The sequence below is a fragment of the Suncus etruscus genome, chromosome 8, assembly GCF_024139225.1.
Source record: "Suncus etruscus isolate mSunEtr1 chromosome 8, mSunEtr1.pri.cur, whole genome shotgun sequence".
Lineage (NCBI taxonomy): Eukaryota > Metazoa > Chordata > Mammalia > Eulipotyphla > Soricidae > Suncus > Suncus etruscus.
In genome coordinates, this window is record NC_064855.1 from 70346783 (window position 1) to 70362824 (window position 16042).

General features: G+C 39.5%; 1 protein-coding gene across 1 annotated transcript in view; it reads left to right on the forward strand.

The window, feature by feature from the left end:
* VWA8 (von Willebrand factor A domain containing 8) overlaps window positions 1–16042 on the forward strand; it is a 381934-nt gene that overhangs the window by 314833 nt on the left and 51059 nt on the right. Inside the window, exons 39-40 of the mRNA XM_049778742.1 lie at window positions 2759–2915; window positions 10234–10342. Of these exons, the coding sequence (XP_049634699.1) occupies window positions 2759–2915; window positions 10234–10342 (266 nt within the window). The remainder of the gene's footprint in view (window positions 1–2758; window positions 2916–10233; window positions 10343–16042) is intronic.

Below are 16042 nucleotides of genomic sequence, written 5' to 3' on the forward strand. Positions count from 1 at the left end.
CCAAACACTGTACTATGACTCTTTTCACACCAATTGCTTATCATATATTCTAGTAGTCAGTTACTATATGCAGTTCTGCTCCCAACTAATGCACTTTTATAAGTATTTGCTTATCTCTGCAAAATAGAGGGAAAAAATATCCTTAGCTTGTCTTTCCCTTATTTTAAGAAAAAGCAAGACAATATGAGGAAAGAAGAATGTTATTCATTTAATTAACAAACACATATTAAGTAGCTCTTAATATATAAAAATAATTTTTACCATCATTTAGTTGACAAGAAAAAAAACAATATTCATAACAAATAGTGTACAAGACTGTTGATCCCCAGGAAATAGAATAATCTATTTGAATGAGCCATAAAATAAGGTTATGGTTTGGCTAGATGGAAAAGAGGAAAAGCAACCCAAACCTTTTGGAGAAAACTTTGTTTTAAATAGAGGTTTTGTTTCACCTATTTAATTTTTGAATCTCTCTATAGAGCCCATCCAATGCTCACGTCAATTCTCTATCTAGAGAGACATAGTCAGTGTGATCTTAGAACCTAGCCCATATCATTAATCTGACTCGTAGGAACAATTTTTGTCCATGTCTTTTTTTCTTTTAGTTTTCTGTTACCATTCAGCAAAATCCTATTTTCTGTACTTTCTTTGTCTTTCTGACCTCTTTCTTTGAGACTCATCTGGATACAAGAGTCCTCAATCTGGGCCAGAGTCATAGTACAGTGAGTAGAACTTTTGCTTGTTATACACAGCGAATCTGGGTTTAATCCCCAGCATTAAAATTTGCTGGTTCAATATGGTCCCCCAATACTGCCAGGAAAGATTCCTGAGTGCAGAGCCAGGAGTGACCCCTGCACACTGCTGGGTGTACCCACCCCCAAAAACCAAGAGTCCTCATTCTTTTTATGCTGCACAAAACAAGCATATAAAATACTTATTTCCAGGTAGAAGGAGAGTGCAGAGGTCAAAGAGCTATGGGCAGAGGTGAGTGCCAATAGCATCTAGATCAGGCTAAGACCAATATCTTGCAGGAATTTAACACCAGTTACATTCCCAGTACTACATATCATTCCTCAAGATTAACATGCGTGGATGCTGAGCACAGAGTCAGGAATAAGCCCTGAAAGTAACCCAAACTTCTCACCACCATCACCCCGTAAAATTTTCTGGAGAGGAATTTAGAAGTCAAGAACTCAGCTCTTAGGGCCGGAGAGATAGCATGGAGGTTAAGGCATTTGCCTTGCATGCCGAAGGACGGTGGTTCAAATCCCAGCATCCCATATGGTCTCCTGAGCCTGCCGGGGGTGATTTCTGAGCGTAGAGCTAGGAGTAGCCCCTGAGCACTGCTGGGTGTGACCCAAAATCCAAACAAAAACAAAAACAAAAACAAAACAAAACAAAAACTCAGCTCTCCTCATCCACATGCTGAATTCTGCTCATGACAATCAAAAGTAAGCAGAGATCATTGTATAGAAGTCTACCAAAGTAGGCTGGTATCAAAGTCCAGCCTATAAGAGAATAGAGCAAGTGCTTCATAGTGTCCAATGACCCAGTTGAATCCTACTGTGCCTTCTCACCAGGAGAATCTAGAAGACCACAAATATCACTCAGCATTTTCAAGACTTCAAGAAATATGTGAGCCAGGGACTGAAGTGATAGCATAGCGGGTAGGGCATTTGCCTTGCACACAACCCACCAGTGTTCAATCCCTAACATCCCATATGGTTCCTGAGCCTGCCTGGTGTAACTTCTGATTGCAGAGCCAAGTGTGCCCCCCCCCAAGTATATGATGAACTTAAGTCTGGGTGTGGGCATCCCCTTCCCTAACTGCTTGTTTATACCACCTGAAGCATCATAACTGCCCACACCTGGAATGGGGCAAAGGAAGCTGACTTGCGTGGGGAGAGAGATTAAGAAGGAAAGTTAAGAAATGTAGCAGAAGCGAGGGCAGCAGTGAGAATCAACAGCGAGGTTCAACAGAGAGATTCAGCATCAGCAGTTGAGCATCAGCAAAGAAGCAGCAGCAGTAGCATCACCAAAGGGAGTTAGTCAGTAAGGAAGCTTGGAAAAAGCAGCTGAAAGGGAGACAGAGGCTGAGCGAGCCAGAAAGAGTAGAGAAGTAACTGCTAGAAAAAGGCTTAGCATAGAAGCCATTTGAGGGAATGTATATGTTAGGTTAGGACTGTGAAATAAAGCTGGTTGACTCCTGGAAATTCATCTGACTGCTTTGTGAATCTCTCTGTCCTCACCCTGCAACCTTCAGACCTGCCAGGCTGTAGGGGCTGCAGGAGCCAGTTTGGCCTCACATCTCCACACCAACTCTAGAACTATTTAATTTCATTTAAAACAACATCTGGGTACTATGAGTGAGAAACTAAATCTATGTCGACTACAACAGGGCATTATTCAGGGGTATTGTGACCATCTTAGGATAAGACTCAGATCCCCTAGTGTGCTCCACCCAACATACACCAGGTCACACTTTTCCTTTTCAATGGTTCACTTTGTGAGGTCTATAGTAATGGCTAGTTATTAGCATCCTGGCTGCTGGTCATATTCAACTGAGAGTACAGAAGAGATATTTCTACTGGACGTTGTACACATTTTTCTACCAGCACTTTATAAGCTCAACTATATTTGTGCCTTACAGCTTTAAAAAGGTATTTAGTTATTAGCAAAGTATAATTAATATGCCTCATGTTTTTTGACTCATTTAATCTGGTTCAGATAAAGGTAGGTTTTCATGGTTACCTCCTAGGGGGAAGAGACACTGCAGGTCTCGGTGGCAAAGGCGGCCCTTATAGGCTGGATTCTGGCCACACTGTGTACCAGGTGTCACAGGTTGAGAAAGATGCAATTCCAGAGGAGGTGAAGAAAGCTGCAAGAGAGATGGGCCAGAGAGCGTTCCAGCAGAGGTAAGTGCCTATAGCCTCTAGATCAGTGTTGACTTCAGTGATGAAATCACCCTGAGGCAACCCCAATTTGTAAATGTCACCACTTGCTGCAGTAACTTGTACCATACACTGAAATAATCAGTCCTTTCACCAATAGAGACAATTGAGTGAACATAGAATCCACTATTCTTTCTCATGAGTTTTCTCACATAGTGGTCTTTTCCTACCCTGAGGAATCTTTCTGATTTTCATGAAGACAGAACTAATGCATGTATACATATGTGCATACTCTATTAAGTTCTGTATTCCGGGGTGCTCCAGAGTCCATGCTCTCTAGCAGTACAGAGAAGAAAAGTACAGTGCTTCTATAAGGTGGGATTTGAGTGCAATCAGGATTTGCAAGAAGGAAAAACTAAATGTACAGAGACACAGAGGTCAGATGATCATAGTGTACCTGACAGAGAGAGTTGGCATTCTTGCTAAAGTTAAAGAGTAGCAGTAGCAGCTAGCATGGTGGAACATGAGATTGAATGGGAAGATCCTGACCATGGGTAGACCATGCTGGACAAGGCCAGCAAATCTGTGGCTTTCAGACAATTCAGAATCAATTTGAATCATTTTGATTGAAACCATCAAGAAATGGGAGGAATCTAGACAGTGCTTTTACTATGTATTCTTTTTCTTTTTTTTTTTTTTTTTTTTTTTTGGTTTTTGGGCCACACCCGGTAACGCTCAGGGGTTACTCCTGGCTATGCGCTCAGAAGTCGCTCCTGGCTTGGGGGACCATATGGGACGCCGGGGGATCGAACCGCGGTCCGTCTCCTTAGGCTAGCGCAGGTAAGGCAGGCACCTTACCTCCAGCGCCACCGCCCGGCCCGTATTCTTTTTCTTAAAGTGAAAATTACCACAAGCCAAACAATATCTCCTTCAGAATGGAAAGAATTTGGGGTCAGAGCTGTGGCGCAGTGGTAGGGCGTTTGCCTTGCACGCGGCTGACCTAGGTCGGACCTCGGTTTGATCCCCTGGTGTCCCATATGGTCCCCCAAGCCAGGAGTGATTTCTGAGTGCACAGCCAGGAGTAACCCCTGAGTGTCACCGGTGTGGCCCAAAAACCCATAAAAAAAAAAAAAAAAAGAATTGAAAGAACTGGTAGTGGTTTGGGAAATAAACTTACATTTTTGTGCTCAGAGAGAATGGCTGGGTGCAGTTAGGCAAAAAGCATGCCCCAGTGTATGTGAGTTATGAAAGTCCTCCCACATAGAACATCTGGTATTATGTTACATAATGTGCTTACACAGCCTGCAAGTAAACAGTCCAGAACAATGGAAACAAAAACAAAAGTCCTCATGCCACTCCCTCAGGGAAGTCTGAGAATTTTAGGACCCTCAGAAGCTCAGCAGGTAAATAAGGGTCAAGTGTTCTCATCCTTGCTGCAGGCTTTCCTTCCCTCCAGCAACTTTCAACTATGAATATTGATTCTTACTATCTGAATTAGTGCTGGAGAAAGGTGATTTCCCTCTCATTCTGTCAGGGTATGAAGACATATATAACTATGTTTATCTATCTGCATATATAAGCATATTTATATAAAAGCATATCATATAAATATTCTTTTATATGATATACTTTTATATGAATAAAATCATGTTTAAGGAAGTTTAAATTTCTCAAGGAAAGAGGTGAAAGGAGTACAATAAGAAAGGTTTTGCTTGAATTTAAATATTGATAAAATAATTTAGGAGAGCATTAAAATTATATTGTATCTATACACTGTACATATGTCATTCTCCCTTCTCCAGTGAGTTATTCCTACTATTTCCAGTCTCAAAACCTCATGAGTTAATGTCCAAATTCTGCATAAGTAGCAGGTGCTTAGTATGTTCTGATACACAAATAGTTTATGTAAAAGCAGGAAAACCTTTAAGTATTGTCTGTTTACTACTATGCAACTGGGTTCTATTAAGGACAAAGGACCCATAGAAAGGAAGTCATGGGATACTATATATCGTGACTGTAAGATAGAAAGTGTGTTGATATGAAAGGAAATCAATGAGAAAGTCATACAGAGGGGGAAAAAATCCACATAAAGAAAAGACCATAAAGTGGTTGAAAGACAAAAGATTTGAGTAAAAAGTTAATAAAGGGGGCTGGGATGTGGTTCAGTATAGAGATCTTGCCTTGCACATGTGAGGCCCTGGGCCCAATCCCTAATACCATACACACAAAAGATTAACTAGATAAAAGTTTGGTAAAGAAAAGGAAGAAATTGGGGCCAGAGTGATGGCACAGTGGTAGGGCGTTTGCCTTGCATGCTGCCAACCTGGGACAAACCCAGGTTCGATTCCCAGCATCCCTTATGGTCTCCCCAAGCCTGCCAGGATCGATTCCTGAGCACAGAACCAGGAGTAAACCATGAGCACTGCAGGCTATGGTGAAGGAAGAAAGGAAGGAAGGAAGGAAGGAAGGAAGGAAGGAAGGAAGGAAGGAAGGAAGGAAGGAAGGAAGGAAGGAAGGAAGGAAGGAAGGAAGGAAGAGAAGGAGGAAGGAAGGAGGGGGGGAGGGAGGGAGGGAGGCAGGAAGGAGGGAGGCAGGCAGGGAGTGAGGGAGGGAGGGAGATATGGCGGAAGGAAGGAAGGAAGGAAGGAAGGAAGGAAGGAAGGAAGGAAGGAAGGAAGGAAGGAAGGGAGGAAGGGAGGGGGGAAGGAAGAAGGGAAGGAAGGAAGGGAAGGAAGGGAAGGAAGGGAAAGGGAGGGAGGAAGGGAGGGGAGGGAGGGGGAGGAAGGGGGAGGGAGGGGTGAAGGGAGGAAGGGAGAGGAAGGGAGGGGGGAGGAAGGAAGGAAAGTGAAAGGGAAGGAGGGAGGGAGGAAGGAAGGAAGGAAAGAAGGTGGGAGGGAGGAAGAGAAAGAAAAAGAAATAAAAGGATGTGAGACTGATAAAAGGTAACAATAAAACAATGAAGTATGATTCTACTTTTGTTGTTGTTGTTGTTGTTTTTGGGCCACACCCTGTGATGCTCACGGGTTACTCCTGGCTATGTACTCAGAAATTGCTCTTGGCTTGGGGACCATATGGGATCCTGCGGATCTAACCCAGGTCGTCCTGGGTCAGCCGCATGCAAGGCAAACACCCTACCACTGCGCTATCATTCTGGCTCATGATTCTACTTTTGTGTAGTAAAACTTTCATTTGATTAGTGTTCAATTTATTGCTGCTCAAGTGTTTTCTTTTGCTTCTTGTTATGGAACTTTTAAGCATTTTTGAAAGTGTATAATCAATTCTATGTCCCTGTTTCCCCAACTGCAAAACAAATGTGGATCCAAGATGCCCCCCCCTTTTTTTTTTCAAAATAAATATGTCAATATCCTCTGAAACATGATACTGTTATAATTTTTCTAAAAAAAAGTATCAGTTTCTCACTTTCATCAAATAGCTTTGACTCCTTTTTTGTTCTATATATGTGCAGTGAGTTTGGCACCCATATTTTTGCTTTCTAAAACACTTCATCTATAGTTCTTATCACTTTTTCCCATTATGAACTGTATAGATAGTTGATCATTTCCCCCATTAAGTTTTTTATATGTATGGTGTTTATTTGCTCCATTATATAGTCCCAGTGCCTAAACCCAGAATCTGATTCATGGGATACATTCATATGGATTCATGGAATGAATAATATGCACACACATTACAATAAGTACTATTAGTACCCTTTACTATTTAACTGAGATATAAACTAAAACTATACTCGCTATCAGAACTATCCAAATGACTTGAGATCCACCATAAGGCATTGAAGAGCTGAATACAACATTAGCATCACATTTTTGTTGATGTTTGTTTTGGAGTCATTCCTGCTGTGCTCTGGTATTACTCCTGGTTCTTTACTCAGGGATCACTCCTAGTGAGGAACTATATGCGGTGCTGAGATCAAATCCAGGTTGACAAGGTGCAAGGCAACAAAAGTATTTCATTTCTCCAACCCTAACGTCACATTAGTTAGCATTTATTTGTTCCTGAATTTCAGCTAGTTACCAGCCTCTATATGTCAGAAATATATTAACCAGAGAGACTAATCCACAACTAAGCACAAGACAAGTATAAGGTGAGACAAAAAACAATAAAATGTGCATGAAGTAGTTGGTACAGTGTCTTCATATACTTAGGAAAGTGTTTAAGGTAGACATCTACTATGGAAATTTTACTCACCACTATTTGCAAAACTAATCAGCCATACACAGTAGATCTGATGTTTTCTTGTAATTGATCCCAATTATAGTATTTAAGTCTAGCTTATAAAAAAATGTAAAATGAGAACTAAAATTCTCAGACTCTTACGTAATAATAAATATACCCTTCAAGAGTATGCTCTGCCAACAAAGTGCAGTTAGTCCATTTAGATTACTGGGATGTGAAGCAGCTGTGCCTTGCAGTTTTGATCCAGGCTAAAAGCAGCAGAAAGATGTATTTTTAGCTAGTTTTGTGGGCTTAAGCGTATTAGCTCTGGCAGGTTTGTCCGAGCAGAGGTTACATTTTTCATATATTTTTCCCTCTCCTTTGCTCTTCATCTTTCAGAATGTTATCAAATTTGCGCACCTTGTAGGTGATCTTTCTGAAAGCCAAGACTGCCTAGAATATGTTTCCAGACTTCTTCATAATTAAAATAGCCTGTGTTGTGCTTGAGGATACAGTATGAATATGTCAGAGGTAGTCCTACATCTCAAGCTAACCATAATCTCTCTATAAAGTCCAGTCCACTTGAGATGACTTATCATGTGCCTGACTCCTTCCTTGATGTGGTTGTATATATGATTTCCTTCTGCAAAGGATAAACTGTGTCTGCCTATTTGCCTAATCTCCCTTTGGGAAAATGAACATTTACTTCTTAGGTATAGAAGGGTAGATAGCATAACTTGTGGAACTCACTGTGCTGGTCTTCTGTTGCTTTGATAGTTGAGATACATAACTTAGTCTGATGAGAATTTATAGGGAGTTTTAAGGAGCTGCTAAAACTAAGCAGGAAAGCATGTGGTATTTTCAAAACACTTGTCCTTTACATATATTTTTTTGTTTTATATTAGGACAGAGAGTACATTCAAGTTAGGACACCTTGATGTATTGCCTCAGGAAACAACCATTCATATAGTATATACCTTTGATAGTATCTTTTGATAGATACATTGATATTTTAAAATACTGTTTAAAGAATTTATCAAGTACCATTGGATGCTGAAGATTATGCTAGGTACTGGGGGGGGGTGTTTTAAAAACAAATAAAAACCTTGCAGGACTAGCGAGATAGTAGAGAGGATAGGTTGCTTGTCTTGCAGGCTGCTGACCCAGGTTCAATCCTTGGCATCCTATATGATCCCCTGAGTAACCCTGAGTATCCTCTAGTCTGGCTCCCTACCAAAACAATAACAACAAAAGGCATTTGAGGGGACAAAGAGCTAGTATAAAGGTTAATTCATTTGCTTTGTATCATGCCAATCCCAGTTCAAATCCTCAGCATCACAGATGTTCTCCCAAGGACTACCAAAACTCAGTTCTGAGCTGAGTACACCCTGAGCACAGCCAGGTGTGGCCCCAAACAAAATACTTCCTTTTTCCATGGGATAAAAGAGAAAATATCCGAGTCCATCACATATACTAAATATATTTTCACCAAATTTTGTTGTTATGCACATATATATATGTGTGTGTATGTATGTGTGTATACACAGGTGTGTGCACTAGTTCCCAACATAATGCGTATTTCCTACTCTGAAAAGAATTCTTATTGGGGGTGGCACCCAGTGATGTTTGGTCGTTGCTCTATGCTCAGAAATCACTCCTATAGGTGTGCTTGGTGTTCAGTGCTTGGGGAACCATATAGGATGCCAGTGATGGAACCAGATCATTTGTGTGCAAGATAAGCACCTTTACCTATTGTTCCTCTGGTTCCCTGGAAAGAAAAAGTTGACAGCACAATAAGAGCTGGAGAACAGGACTAGTAGTGAGTAAAGCTCTTCCCTTGTTTATGCCTAAGTTGGATTGGATGCCTAGCACCATAGATTGCCTGAGCCCCACCAGGAATGTTTCCTGAGTGCAAAGCCAGGAGGAAGCTTTGTATACTGTTAGGTGTGTGTCAAAAACAAAAACAAAAATCTATGATAGAGGGAAACATGTATCTATTATTAACAATGAGGTATAGAGGTTCTATCATGAATATTTATAGACTGTACATACAAAGAAGAATTTGTTTTACTGACAATACCAAGCAAGATTTTGAAACCTGAGTTGGTGAGTTAACCTAGTTTTGGAGGGCATGTAGGTATAGGTAATTGCTATCTGCACGGGGGTGGTTTTAGACATAACTGTAAAGTGATTTGTAAGAGTCTTAGCCTTATCTCTCTGCCCAGTGATAAATAGATTCTTCCCAGTTCAGTTTGTCTAAGAATAACAGTGACCATTCTTATTTAGCATTTGGATTTCTACTGCAGTCCAAAGTGATTAAGTATATTCTTTAATTTTTAATTTATTTTCTTTCACCTTCACACCTTAATTTATTATACTGTTATGATATGGTTTCATGCATATACATTTCAACTTCACACCTTCACCAGAGTATCTACTTTCCTGCTGTTTCACCTATTGAGGCCAAGGATATGGATCAGTGGTAAATAATATTGTCTCATATATGTGAAGTCCTGGGTTAAATCCATGATAAACAAACAAATAAACAAACAAACAAAAGATTTCAGCTATTTACCTCCATCCAACATTGCAATCATGAACATCTACACATATACACATAGTAATTTAGAAGATTGTGTAAAGGAAGAAATTTGAGATACATGGGGCCACAGTGATAGTACAGCGGATAGGACATTAACAATGCCTTCTATGTGGCTGCCTCAGGTTCAGTTTCCACATATGGTCCCCTAAGCCCAACAGGAATGATGCCTATGTCCAGAGCCAGGAGTAAGTAAGCCCTGAGCACCACCAGGTGTGACCCAAAAATAAATAAAAAAGAAAAGGAATTTTAGTTGTGTATTTATTATCTACCCTAGTAGCTGTTCCCCTTTTATTTATAGAAATTTATAGAAATGCATGAGCAAAATGATATACTATGTATACAGCAGTATAAAACCCAATTTGGGAGGGTTCACTTAGTAGATATACTTCATATTTATTTTCCTCCTTTGAAACTCCAGCTGGAGATAACAATTTATGTCATTATTCATGTCAATCAAAATGACCAACCTGTTTTCTCTATTTCTAACAATAGGTAAATGGAAACAAAGTGCCTACTGAAATGTGTGTAATTTCAACTTGACTCTTTTGCCTTCTCTGATTTCAGGCTAAAGGAAATCCAAATGAGTGAATATGATGCAGCAAGCTATGAAAGGTTTTCAGGTGCTGTTCGGCGTCAGGTACACTCACTACGAATCATCCTGGATAATTTACAGGTAATGAGCCTAGAAAATATACATTTATGAGCCAAGAAAATGATCTGGACGCAAATGAACCATAATCAGCACATCAGAAAAAAATTAATCAATGCTAACATGTTTGAATGAAACTGTAAATTCATTCCATGACTTTCTTAGTTGAGTTTTTACCAAGGGAAAAAAAAAATATATATATATATATATTTTTTTTTTTTTGGTTTTTGGGCCACACCCGGTAATGCTCAGGGGTTACTCCTGGCTATGCGCTCAGAAGTTGCTCCTGGCTTGGGGGACCATATGGGACACCGGGGGATCGAACCGCAGTCCATCCAACGCTAGCGCAGGCAAAGCAGGCACCTTATCTTTAGCGCCACCGCCCGGCCCCATGGAAAAATATTTTACCTCACCTTTCCTCCTGTCCAAGACTTAGTAATTTTACTTGTAACAAAAAATAATACCAGACTCCTTGATTTTCACTTGGTAAGATTCTGAGGGCATTCTATTCTGCTAGAAATTCTCAAATGGTATTATCTTCTCTTTCTATGTGCCATTTTATAGTCACTGATAGAATATATAGAGGAACAGTGTGTTTTTTGTTTTTGACCCACACCCAGTGATGTTCAAGGATTACTCAGAATTTACTTCTGGCACTGCTCAAAGGACCCCTGAATATGAGGTGCAGGTGATCAAACCTGAATTAGCTTCATGCTATACATGCGCCCTACATACTATACTACTCTCTGGCCCCAGAGGAACATTTTGATCATACAGACTGGGAAGTCTTTATGGTTATTAGATTCTTTCTACCACCCTCTCTCTCCCGCTTACACTATGCCTGCACCACAAACTTGCTGCTACTGGTCCACTTCCTATTGTTCTTGCCCCTAAAAATAGTCACTAAGATGCTTCAGTATTTCCTAAATATGGACTACCAGTAGTAGATTTTGCATTTGAAATTGTGGCCAGACAAGTTTGCACAAATATTTAAGGAAGTGCTCAGGTATTCTCTAAAACCACAAATGAAACAAGATTGTTTTGCCTAAAAAAAGAAAAAGAAGCCTCATTGCAAGGGAGAAAAGACAGAATTTGAGCCAAGGCACATTCTTCTTTATTCTGCTCTAATCTTTTATTTCCTTTCTATGAAGTGTGTGAAGTTGATTACCTCTAGTTATGCCCTTTTCTTCTTCTTCTTCTTCTTCTTCTTCTTCTTCTTCTTCTTCTTCTTCTTCTTCTTCTTCTTCTTCTTCTTCTTCTTCTTTTTCTTCTCTTCTTCTTCTTCTTCTTTTTGTTCTTCTTTTTGTTCTTCTTCAGTTTATGCTTCTATAAGGCTCTTCATTTGATTTTTTTTTTTTGAGGAGAAGTTTTATTATTATTTGAATGGTATTGAAGATAAGAAGTTCTTTAACATTTTTAAAATCTAAGTACTTTAACTTAAAACTCTGGGGAGAACCTCATTTAAAAAAATAAAATAGTCTAAATTATATCAGAAGATTAGGAAATGTTCTATATAATTTGCAAAAGGGAAAAGAAAGGAAATATCTTTATAGTAGTTAACTGGATGTCTCTGGGCATGTAAGAAGTAACCCATTTGCTCTTTTAAAATGCCATATACAACAAATAAGGATAAAACCTTGTATTTTTATATAGAGTCTATGAACAATATTACAATGGAAGTTTGAGTCCTTTCTTTGTCACTTAACCCATGCTCATTGCCCTTGTCATTGAAAGCAATTCTGAGTGAGCTCCGAGAGTCAGGACAGGCAATAGATGAATAAATAAGATTCGGAATGGTTCAAAAAAGACAAAGAGAAAAAGAGATTGTGCTTACACTATGATTAAAGTATTAATCAAATTCAACCATTTGTCACATTTTTTTGCTTTTCTTTTTAGCCATCTTCAATATTGCTCAGGGCTTACTCCTGGTTCTGCATTTAGGAATCACTCCTGGTGTTCCTTGGCAGACTGGAGTGTTAGAGATTGAACCCAGGTCAACCATATAGAGGGCAAGTGCCTTACAGCTATACTATCATTCTGGCTCCTTTGTAGAGTCAACATATCTGAACTTAAAATGTTGTCTTGATATACACTGGGCAAAAGGATAGGAAACTACAAATGCAGCCTGTCAGAGAAGGAATTCAAAGAAAACAAAAAAGTTTCCTAATTTCTGTCAAGAAATGTGTAAATAAAGCTGGGACAGGGGTGGGGGTGGTGGTGAGTGAGGAAACCTTTGTGGAGAATGCAGTGCTTGAATTCACGTGAAAGTTGAGTTCACGTGGAAGAGGAATTTTCCAGGTGTTGGATGGTTAAGGTTTTCTAGACACAGGACATGGCATATACAAATGCTCAGAGGTGTAGGTGAGCACAGTGAGTTCATAGAAGAGCAGGTTGTCAGACACAGCTGAGAACATAACATTTTGGGAATAGTGGCAAAGGAGGCTGTTAAGGTGGTGGGGGACAGATTATGAGTGACCTGAGATGCCATCAGAGTATCCAAACAGCATTGAATTTTACCCTGTAGACAATTAAGTCCTTAAATGATCCATAGATCAGGAAAAAAAAGATTTAAGAATAGATCTTTAATGAAAAAAATCAGAATCCTCATCTGGCATTAAGATAATGTCTTGATTGGTATTCATTGTAGACCAGACTGTACATAGCTACTTTTACAAACATCATTTTAATCCTCACTCCAATCCTTTGGATAAAATCTAATCCTTTGGATAAGATGTTAAGATAAATGGTATTATTTTTAAAGTACCACCTAAGGGCAGAAAAGTCAGATCCTCCATCATAAAATCTTGTAGTGGAACACAATTCCACTTATCTCGTTAAGAAGTTAACTCTGGGGGCCCGGAGAGATAGCACAGTGGCGTTTGCCTTGCAAGCAGCTGATCCAGGACCAAAGGTGGTTGGTTTGAATCCTGGTGTCCCATATGGTCCCCCGTGCCTGCCGGGAGCTATTTCTGAGCAGACAGCCAGGAGTGACCCCTGAGCACTGCCGGGTGTGGCCCAAAAACAAAACAAAAAAAAAACAACAACAAAAAAAAGAAGTTAACTCTGGGGCCCAGAGAGATAGCACAGCAGCATTTGCCTTGCAAGCAGCCGATCCAGGACCAAAGGTGGTTGGTTTGAATCCCAGTATCCCATATGGTGCCCCGTGCCTGCCAGGAGCTATATCTGAGCAGACAGCCAGGAGTAACCCGAGCACCGCCGGGTGTAGCCCAAAAACGAAAAAAAAAACAAAAAACAAAAAACAAAAAAAAAAAAAAAAAAGAAGTTAACTCTACTAACTATCATGATGTTGAGAAAATATTGCTGTTTTGCTTTCAGCCTTCAAAGAGAATCTTGACAGAGAATTTATACTATCAGTGAAAAGCACTCTGTTACAATTAAATAGGTGAATACAAGAAATGGTCAACTACATTTAAAATCCATAAAGGGGGACAGAGAGATAATACAGGGTACTACAAGTACTAATTCCTTGCATGAGGTCAACTCCAGCTCAACCCTTAGCAATGTGTATGGTCCCCTTAGCACTGTTGGGTATGACACTGAAAACCAAAAAAGGGATGGGGCAGGCTGAGATTAGTAACTTTCTAAATAGCTTCCATTTATTTCAGGAAAGGTTTTTATTCTCTTCCTAGTTAACTGAACAAGAGAAAGTCTATCTTACATAATAGCAGGCAAGAGTTTTAAGGTAAATTAAAGTATTAAGATAAAAGTACTTGAATCTTTTATCAAAAAATAATTGACTTATATATGGGTTTGTCACTAGGTAATATTCTGACGAATTAGTTTGAAAGTCTGTCTTTGTTCCCAGTATCATGCTATTTTGATCACTATGGCTTTGTAGTAGAGCTTCAAATTAGGTAATGAGATGCCTCCCAGTTTCTTGTTTTTCAATTTTGATTTGGCTATCCTAGGTCTTTTATGGTTCCACACAAACTTTATAATTTATTTTTCTAAGTCCTTGAAGAATGTTGTCTGAATTTAAATAGGTATTGCATTGAATCTAGTAGTTTATATAAGATGGTTATTTGATAATATTGATTCTTCCAATTCATGAAAATGGAATGTTCTTTTATTTTTTGTCGTCTTCTATTTTTTCTTAAGTTTTTGTATTTTAGTTGTTTTTTTTTTTTGGTTTTTTTTTGGGGGGGCCACACCCGGTTGACGCTCAGGGGTTACTCCTGGCTATGTGCTCAGAAATCGCCCCTGGCTTGGGGGGGACCATATGGGATGCCGGGGGATCGAACCACGGTCCTTCCTTGGCTAGCGCTTGCAAGGCAGACACCTTACCTCCAGCGCCACCTACCCGGCCCCTGTATTTTAGTTTTTTGAAATTTTTGTGGTATAGGTTTTTCACCTCCCTTCCTCACTTATTAAGTTGAATGCTAGGTAACTGATAGTTTTGGACATTATTTTAAATGGGTTAAATTTTTTAATCTCTTTCTCCTCTGAATTGTTATTTGTATAAAGGAACGCACCTGTCTTTTATGTATTGATTTTGTATCCAGCCTCTTATTTATATTGATTTGTTGTTCCTAGGAGCTTTATTGTGGACTCTTTAGGGTCTTCGATACATATCATGTCATCTGCAAATAGAGATAATTTGGCTTCCTCTTTTTCAATTTGGATTTCTTTAATTTTCTTCTCTTGCCTGATTGCTATTGCTAAGACTTCTACTATTATGTTGAATAAAAGTGGAAACAGTGGACATCCTTGTCTAGTGTCTGTCCTTAGTGGAAATGCTTTAAATGTTTCATCATTAAGGATAACGTTGGGCCGGAGAGATAGCATGGAGGTAAGGCATTTGCCTTTCATGCAGAAGGTTGGTGGTTCGAATTTGGGCATCCCATATGGTCCCCTGAGCCTGCCAGGAGCGATTTTTGAACATAAAGCCAGGAGTAATCCCTGAGCACTGCCGGGTGTGACCCAAAAACAAACAAACAAAAAAAAATTTAATTAAAAAAAAATAAAAGAAGAATGCTGGCTCTGGAAACAACCAAGATGCCCTACAACCGATGAATGGCTAATTTTCTGTTTCTATATTGTTGATTTCTGCTCTGGTTTTTTTTTTTTTTTCTTCTGTTTGTGTTTAGGTTTCCTTTTTGTTGATATATATAGTTTCGTTTAGGTTGTTAATTTTGTCTTTTCTTCTCTCCTATGTAGGCCTGTATTGCTATGAGTTTCCCCTTATTACTGCTTTTACTGTGTCCCATAATTTGTTTCTTCATTATTATTAGTCTCAAGAAATCTCTTTATTTTCTTCCCTTGATTTCCTCCTTGATCCAGCTGTTGTTGAGCAGCATATTGTTTAGTTCCCAGGTGTTAGATTTTCTCCACATATTTTTACAATCAATCTTGATCACTGTGGCATTCTGGTCTGATAGGGTACTTGATATAATTCTTTTTTTTTTTTTTTTGGTTTTTGGGCCACACCCAGTGATGCTCAGGGGTTACTCCTGGCTATGTGCTCAGAAGTCGCTCCTGGTTTGGGGGACCATATGGGACACCGGGGGATCGAACCGCGATCCATCCAAGGCTAGTGCAGGCAAGGCAGGCACCTTACCTCTAGCGCCACCGCCCGGCCCCAATTGATATAATTCTTGTGTTTGTATTTTTTTGTAAGTTAGACTTGTGTCCTAAAATGTGATTTATCCTAAAGAATGTTCCATGTGCACTTGAGAAGAATGTATATTCAGCTTTTTGAGAAAG